Source organism: Ctenocephalides felis, unplaced genomic scaffold, assembly GCF_003426905.1.
Source record: "Ctenocephalides felis isolate EL2017-DRISC unplaced genomic scaffold, ASM342690v1 CF-g0.4_SCAFFOLD_03138, whole genome shotgun sequence".
NCBI lineage: Eukaryota > Metazoa > Arthropoda > Insecta > Siphonaptera > Pulicidae > Ctenocephalides > Ctenocephalides felis.
In genome coordinates this window covers 20889-30269 of record NW_020539292.1, presented here as the reverse complement: position 1 = coordinate 30269, position 9381 = coordinate 20889, and the positions used below count along the sequence as shown (strand labels likewise).

The 9381-nt window shown below is 36.5% G+C and overlaps 1 protein-coding gene across 1 annotated transcript; it reads right to left on the bottom strand.

Moving 5' to 3' along the window:
* Positions 1-374: 374 nt before the first annotated feature.
* On the bottom strand, positions 375-8987 carry LOC113381864 (protocadherin-like wing polarity protein stan; the record flags this gene model as incomplete). Its single annotated transcript, XM_026620526.1, has 8 exons — positions 4412-8987; positions 3372-4324; positions 3038-3301; positions 2821-2958; positions 2606-2753; positions 2131-2270; positions 1876-2059; positions 375-574 (listed from the first exon to the last, which is right to left on the bottom strand). Coding segments are annotated over exons 1-8 (6585 nt in total), but the record flags the coding sequence as incomplete, so codon positions are not given.
* Between the last annotated feature and the right edge of the window lie 394 nt (positions 8988-9381).

The following is a 9381-nucleotide window of genomic DNA, read 5'->3' as shown; positions in this document are numbered from 1 at the left end:
CGGCGATTCGAATAGTCGGAGTTCAGATAATTGGAGTTCGGATGATTGGAGTTCGGGTAATGGAGTTCTACTGTATATTTAATTGAAAATATCCCTTGAATTCAATTGATTAATATTAACAATTATATGTTAATTAATAAACATAGCCCAGATACTATGGTGATTAATTGGCACAATATAATTATTATGAAAACACATTGTCTCAGTATAAATACAATATTATCGAGATAACCAACCCCTGTCAAATAATCTTGTAAAATCGCATCTAATCATGTAAGATGACGGGCATATGCCGGGTCTGCAGTTTTTTTAAATAAACATCTAAGATTATGCATTATATTATAAGATGTACAAAAACTTTAAAATCACAATACCTGTTTCCTAAGTTCAATAAACGGTTTAGAGGTACAATTAAAAAGATCCGGTTGCTGCCATCCGCCCAGAGTGGAATCACAAAGACGCGATGCGCGTCCGCTAGCCGGTGCAGGGCAACTGATGATTGCTTCGCTGCCAAAACTAGTACGAGGCCACCAAAGTTCTGCATCCTGCGCACGTGGACATGAATCGTACACCACTACAAAATTAAACATAACCAGCTGTTAATTAACTTCCCGTAGACTAATTGTAAGTTATTGTAATCGTCCAAAAATCAAAATTGAAAATTTTAACAGTTCTTCACGTTTTGAAGGTTTCTGAACATTTTGGCATACCGCAAAAAAACAGATGTGTGTATGTAGGTATGGATACAATTTTTCGTCCACGTTTTCAGGCACACGGATCAACCGATTTGAATAAAAAATCGATTCCTATTGATAGGGAGATGTGCTGATTAGTTCTTGGCAAAGGCAGGTCCAGCCGTTTCGAGATACGGAGCAAAAAGTGCAGAAAATAGGAATCGAGTTTTTGAGAGAACGGAACATCCGATTTGAATGATTCAATTCGTAATGACGGGGGAAAGTGGTGATTTATTTTAGCAAAGGCAGGTCCAGCCGTTTCAGAGAAACGTAGCTAAATGTGCAAAAATGGCATTTTTTGAAAAAACTAAGCATCCCGATTTGAATGATGCAAAAAACTATGCTTGTTTTGACAAAATAATCGCTTTTGGAAAAAAAAATCAATTAATAAATCATTTTAACTTTGTGATTCAGTTTATATAACTCTTATAAATATTAGACAATATTACAGTATTTATAATTATTTATTTGAAAACAGTTTAATTCCTCGAACATTTCATTACGGTACGGGAAGTTCCAGCAATTTGCCTTAAGGCACGATGCCATACAGCACTAGTTTAACCGTTTCGACTCGAATGCCGCCACTCCGGCAGCAAAATTCATATAAATCTCGCATTTTGCGAGTGGAAAATGTTAATATATATCATTTGTAAAGTCAGTAGTCATTTTATATATCTATCAACTTCACTTAATACAATATCATGGTCATAACTAAATTATACTATCCTAGACTATATACGTCATATTTAATTTGAAATTAAAATATTAAAATCTATTTATAAATCTATTTTTTCGAATTATCAAAAATTGGAATATTTCAGTGTTCAACATTTTCCTAAAGATAGGCATCAAAATGGACAACAAAATGAAGATGATTGTGTTTTTATAAAAACGCATTTTTAGTTCTCAGAGATATTAGTTCAAAATTAGTTTATAAAATTTCAGGCTAAATGAAAAATATAGAATTCAAATTAAAGTTTTATTTATTATTATTAAATTATTTTTTCTTAAAGTTTTCATGGTCTTTTTATCTAACACTATATAATTTTAAAATAAGTTCGGTCCATCAATATATCTGCTGAAATTAAAATAAAAGCAAAAGATTGTTTTGTAAAATTTAGTTCAACAAAACATTATTTACCTTCGCATCCTTTTAAAGTAATTTCCGCATAAGGATTGGGACAAGTGTCACATCGTCGACCGATGACGCCTTCTCTACAAGAACATTGTCCGCTAATTTTGTCGCATGTCGAACTGAAAGAACCCGTGCTATAGCAATTGCATGGAAAACAAGCATTCTGACCTTCTGGCTGATAATGGTTTTCCTGATATTTTGTATAAAGTAAATTAGTAAATAAATTAGAAATTCTTATGTCAGATCCAATTATAAACTTACGTTACAAGAGCATTCTCCTGTTGTTTTATGACAATCAGGATTATAACCCTTATCCACATCACAATTGCATGGTCCACATTCTCCTACACCCCACCAGCCTGCCGGACAAGGTTGCTCTAGTACTATTTCGCAATATTCACCTGTGAGGTTGTAAATAACAAATTGAAAAATTACAAAGATCATCAGTATCAAGAACTAATGCTCGCTTTTTATTAGAATCCGATTGTTATTAACGAACCGATATGTATCAAACGAAACACTTAACTGAGTGGAAAAAAGTTATGATGTAAAAATTCAAGGCTCATATATTTTAAGTCTGTTAAGTTTCTCATGCAAATATATATCAAGTGTAACAGTCAAATCATGTAAATTCTCAAAAAATACAATTTTGTATATTTCGAAATAATTTGCAAATGGAAAAAATCGCATATAGAACCAGACTATTCTAATAAAAATTCCAATTCTTTTGCAATACCTGAATACAAAGAGCTGTTACAACTGCAATAATATGCCTTGTCTAATGTGTAATCCATATGACATGTTGCACTATTTTGACAGGGATTAACATCACACTTCGAAATACATTCTTTGCCAATATAGCCTTTTTCACAAACACATTCAGCCTAAAAGTATAATAAAATAGATTATTAATAAAAGGTACAATAAGTTCACAAAATGCATATAACATACTTCATCCCACTCCATGTTACATTCGGAATTTTCTGGACAACTAATAGGACATTCAGCTTGCGTTCCGCAACCTTCCTGAACATTCTCCTGCACAGTTGGTCGATTAAGTACTGATTGCAAGTTTCCTACTCTAACATCCTAAAATTACATTGAATTGAGGAATTAATTTGAAATTATTAACATTTATAACGTTTATAATTATTTATAAGTTGTTTACCTGAATGCACCCAACAAAATAACCATAATCAAAATTGCCGAAAACTCCAGAATCCATACCAAGTACAATTTTTCCAATATACAATCCTTGAATCTTGTGTGTTACAGGTAATATAGCCATTCTGTGATTATAATCTAATGAAAAAGCTAATTCTGTGCCAAGCCACTGTATTTCAATTCGGTGCCATTGACCGTCCGATAAATTGACACTTGACAAATAAACTGGATCATTGTTATAAGTATATTGCAAAAACCCATCATTCAGCTGATAATGTAAAAATATAATTTATAATAATAACATGAACAAATGATATTAAATATTTTGCTAAACTCACCGATACTATAGCCTTGCTTGTTTGACCCAATTGGATTGACATCAGAAATGCATTTGATTGCCTTGTTCGAATAGATAATGCATTCAACCAAGGCAGCTGAATAGGCCTCAAAAGAGGATTGAATGAAAGTAAGCCATCACCTTGAAAACGCCATGGTGGTGTGGTAATTTCATTGCAATCTTTGCCAGTGAAACCCTCTGCACACAAGCAATGATGAGATCCCCATTTTTCAATGCATGTACCACCATTATAGCAGGGATCAGATGAACAAAAATTTGATAACTCTGGACAGCCCAATATTGTGGCATTATCGGCTACAAAGTTATTTAAATCAATAAAACGATGATCTATGTGAAGATCGCCAATGCAACCTACAAAATCTCTAGAGTTTACTTGCAATGAATTAGGAACATTAGGTAATCCACCAATTTGTAAAGGTCCTGTCAAATCTAAATATCTATGGCAGTTTTCAGTTAATATTACACATTTGCTTGGTAGCTCGAGGTATGTCGAATTAGCGCACATCAAATCTATGCCTCTATTTTCCATTTCAGGAGATAGTGCCAATGTAGAATCACAGTCGTCTACTGATAATATTGCTGTTCTGTTAAAATATTCAACTACAACACTATGCCACAAGCCATCAGCAACTCCTCCTGGTACATTTGTGTAAACTGTAGCAGTGCCTTCGCCTAATGAAAACGAAAATTGTACTGCACCGTCTACGATTTCAAGCGCTACAAAGTCGTTCTCATTATTGTATCTGCCGTTGTATAAAAGTAAGGAATTTTGCTCCAATGTAGCGAACCGTAATTTTATATGAAATCTATTTCTTTGATGTAAACTTGGAAAAGTTAGGTAAGAACCGCGGACAAAACTTCGGGATCGTAATTCGCACATGTGATTGAATTCGTTATGAGGATCAATCTGAGATTTACGTTCCATGGTATAAGCTGCCGGAGTTATCAGAGTTACCCGTTCTTTACTTTTAGTTCTTGGGCATTTTTCACACATACTATCCAGGTCGCGCTCCATTAGACAATTTCGCTGCGTCATACAATTATTTCCGGTGCAGTTACTAAGAACTGTTTCACAATTTACACCTGTGAATGGCATTTCACAAATGCAAGTGTAGCCACCTTCTCTCCGCATACATACACCACCATTTTTACATGGATTCGAATAACATAAATTAACTTCGGTATCGCATAGGTAATGCTCTCTGCTCCCTGTATATCCTTCAGGACATTTACAAGCAAATGTGGTAACTGGATAAATTGATCTAAACAAAACTGTATCACTGTGAATAAAACCACTCGCATTGCCAAATCTTAGAACCGTAACACACTGCTCGAAATTCAAGCAGGGTTCATGAACGCATAAATCGTCATCAAACGGTAGCACTTGAACAGTAGAAATACTTTGTAGTAGCAACCTGTGCAAGTACACCCTCTCCTGCAAGTATTGTGGTTTGTAAAACGACATAGAGGGAGTGTCAAAACGACCGGCTGAAAATGATACGTTTAAAACTCGAGAATTGACGTCAGTATCGTCCTGAACACTCAACAGAAATATATGTTCCTTTGAACAAGGTATAATTGCCGCAAGGCCATCAATGAAATAATTCATCAAAGGTGATAAAAATGCTTCACTAGTCATATCATTTAAACGCACAGTTACCGAATTAAGTAGCATATCCTCAGTTACTAAGCGCACAGTCATTGTCATTACAGCTTGTACATCATTAACTCCATCTGATACTGCAACTTTCATAGATGCTTGTCTTGGCACATTGGTATTCAGTTGAGGTGATAATGTTAGCTCACCAGTAGACTGATTCAAATACAACAACCGAGCATTGTTTCCAGACAATATTTTGTAATCAAGTTTATCTGTCACATCAGCATCAAATGCTGGTATTCTGCCAATTGCCCCAGATGGAAAATGATCCTTGTAATTATTAACAAATATTTGAAAATTCTTCAAAACAGGCGCGTTATCATTCACATCTGTTACAATAACATCCACATGGACATCATTTCTCAAAGGAGGACTAGCTGCACGTACTACTAATTCAAATTTCTTTTTAGGTGATTCGTAGTCCATATCTACCATAGTTAGCAGTTCCGCAAGATCAGATCCCGGGCGTGTCATAAGACTGAAGCTGTTGCTGTCTTCCCCACCAATAATTGAGTAGTGTATAATTGCGTTAATTCCTTCATCTGGATCTTGCGCATGAAGAACTCCAACAAGCGAGCCCACAGGACTGTTTTCAGGAATATATAATGTGATTCTGTTACTGGCGAACGTTGGAGGATTATCATTAACATCTTCAATTCTAATTTGAACTTCGGCTGTAGAACTTAGTGATGGAGTGCCCAAATCTTTTGCAACCGCCTGTAAGTGGTATATAGCAACAGATTCTCGATCCAAACCCTTATTAGTGCGTATTACTCCAGAAGATGGATCAATAACGAATGAAGCATCTTCGATATCTTTTTCAACCAACGAATATCGAATACGGCCATTCATTCCGATATCAACATCCGTAGCTGAGACTTGAATCACAGATGTTCCAATGAGAGCATTTTCTGGTATGGAAGAAAGATACATAGGTGCAGTAAACATCGGTTTGTTATCATTTACATCCGACACAGTGATTTCAATATCAGTAGTATCGGACAAAGAAGGAGTGCCACCATCCTGTGCTGTGACGGTTAATAAGTAACTGCTAGCAGTTTCACGGTCTAATAAGTTGTTTGTGACGATTGCACCAGTTTGTTCGATTACTCTAAATGGTTGAGGACCACTTGCATCTTCGGATAATGTATACGTTAACTCTGCGTTAAGACCTACATCTCCGTCGCTCGCAGACACAACTAATACAGTAGTTCCTAATGGAGCATCTTCAAAAACTGATGCGCTATATGGAGCATTTTCAAAAACCGGCGCAAAATTATTAGCATCAGTAATATTTACATAAACTGTTGCAGTATCTACTCTACCTCCAGAATCAGTAGCTGATACAGTTAAAATAAACCTTCGTTCTTGTTTATAGTCTAAATTTTGCGCGACAGTGATGAGTCCGTACCCGTTCTGAGAAGTGATTGCAAATCTCCCACGTGTGTTTCCGCCAGATATTTCGTAGTGCAACCTAGAGTCCTCATCTGGGTCTGTAGCTATTACCTGAACTACTGGAGTTCCCGGCACTTCGTCCTCAGCTAGTGACACCTCGTAATGTTTGGGATTGAATGCTGGATCATTATCGTTTACATCCTGCACAGTAATCAATACGGAAGCAGAAGCGGAACGTGACGGGTTTCCATGGTCTTTAGCCATAACTTGAAATTGATATTTTGATTGTTTTTCTCGATCCAAAGTTGTTGTGGTATGTACCCAACCAGTTCGGGAATCAACAGATAAAGGAAAATCAGTAGTACTTACTACTTCCTCTGATTGGCCGTCTTCAAAGCTGAGACCAGTTGAACTAGTAGCATCAATGATAGAATAGGTAATTTCGGCATTATCACCTTCATCGGCATCATACGCCTGAACACGTACAATGTTATAACCGGGCGGAACTGATTCAAGAACAGATTCTTGAAATAACTGCGCATAAAATCTGGGACTGTTATCATTCACGTCAACTACATTTATCAATAGTTGAGTTGTGTTTGATCGTGATGGACTTCCCCCGTCTTGCGCTCTTACCACTAATCTGTAACTTCTTGTAGTTTCGTAGTCCAAAGGTTTCACTAAACTAACCTGGCCAGTCATACTGTCAATTGAAAACTGCGACATAGTGTTTCCTCCAATAATAGCATAACGAATGAAAGCATTTACACCAGCATCTGCGTCGGTTGCAACTACTTGAGCTATGACCGGATTATCATTACCGCTATCTTCTTTGATATGCACAGAATATGTACGTTCGCCAAATTGAGGATAATTATCATTATCATCCAGTACATTTACAACAACTGTTGCTGTACTTGTTTTACGTGCGCTCGTTGGATGAGCTAAATCCTTAGCAGTCACAATAACAGAATAAGATTCTACGCGTTCACGATCTAATTGACTACGAACAGTCAAAACACCAGTTTGCGCATCTATTCTGAATGGCTGGTTAATGAGATCCGTCGAATCTTTTTCACCCGAAATATTTTCTATTGCATACTCTATTTCCGCGTTTTTACCGACGTCTTGATCAGTAGCGCGTAAAGTTACTACGGTTGATCCAGCTGATGCACTTTCTCGTACACTTGCGTGAAACTCTGAGCTTTCGAACGTGGGCGCGTAATCATTACAATCTAAAACATTAATCTGCAGAGTTGTAGTTCCCGATCTTGGTGGAAAACTGTCATCTGTTGCTAAAATACGAAAATAATGCACATCAACTAGTTCCCTATCCAAGCGGACCATTGTAACGACGGACCCTGAATGCGCATCTATCTGAAACATTCCTTGTGATCTGGAATCCAGCAAAGACGTCATTGTGTATTCTATAGTAGAGCCTTCAGGATCCCTCGCTCTTAGAGTTGTTACTGCCGCAGGTGGTATTTGTTCTTCCATAATAGACGCGACATATAATGCCTGCTCGAAAAATGGAGACTGATTTCTGAGTTCACGTCTAACACGTTTAGCTATATCAGTATCGTTGAATTCCTGATGATGATAAACTATTTTTAGCCTATGTTCTGTATCAATTACATCGATCCCTTCACAATTTAATTTAAATAAAATTACTATCTTCCATAAAGATTCATATATGCAAACATCATCGCGTGCGACTAGATGAAAATTTTGAGTTTCGACCGCAAATCTATCATCATTTAAATCTATAAACGTTACTTTGCAATATTGCTCAACCGATTTAGGCATAAAGCTAGCTAATGAGTTAATAAATTGCGATTTTCGTAAACAAATGCTTTGCCATGGCTTATCAGTTGTTGGAATAGCAAACGAGGCGTAAGTCTCCGATACCCATCTTTTCGCATCTTCAACTCGTTTCTGAATTTTCGAAGCAGTTAGAAAACGAATCGATCGTTTCATACGAAGTATTTTCTGCCGTTGAATGCTATGAAGCAAGTACTGGTGGGCAGTCTCCAATCCAGTATTCTGTGGACTCATATGGCCGCGTGTTTCTCTTTTGTTACGGATTTCTTGATCAGGTTCATCGAATGATAGACGACTACTCAGATCAAAATAACCATCGCTACAATCAGCACCAGTTATTAAAATCCGTAACGGTAAACTATAGTAATCAATATTTCGCACACGACTTGATACCGAGTCGACGTAGAACGTAAATAAACTAGGATAATATAAGCCATCACAAGACAATTGTTTCTTCAGATGAACTGATCCTGTGTCATGGTTTACGTGAATGATACGATGAACATAACTAGCCGATTTATGTGCATTGATTGAGTAGGCGCGATCGGAACCGAGCCTGTGAACAGATGCGTTGAAAATTATTTCACCGGCTGGAGCGTTTTCATGTACGATGATCAAATAGCAGGAGCAACATTTGAGGAGCAGCAATAGAGTCAGCAGAATTGACAGACGCGTCGGGCAAAGGCCCGCAAGTTCTCGCATTCTAGCAGTACTCCTCGCAGGCCTAAAATCAAATATCATTGATTAGTTCAATTGTCAGTCACAAAATAAAAAAAATACGTTGAGTGAATTTTAAATAAAAGCTCGGATAATAAGATCGAACAAAACCAAGTAGTGCATTTCTCTTATAAAGAAATAATTGTTTAAGAGCCACGCATCAAAATGTTCAGTCAAAATTTTTTGTTCGAAGATGTATATAAAAAAGGTAAACAATAGCAATTAATATCACCAAATATATATATTAAACAAATGATTCAACACTTCAGCCATCGCGCTGTTTTCCGCAAGAGTGACAACTGTAAACATATGAGCCAACAAGCCGCCCAAATATTTGTTAAACAAAATATTTTAAGATTTTCCAACCATGTTTAATTAAAATGTATTTGAAAAATAA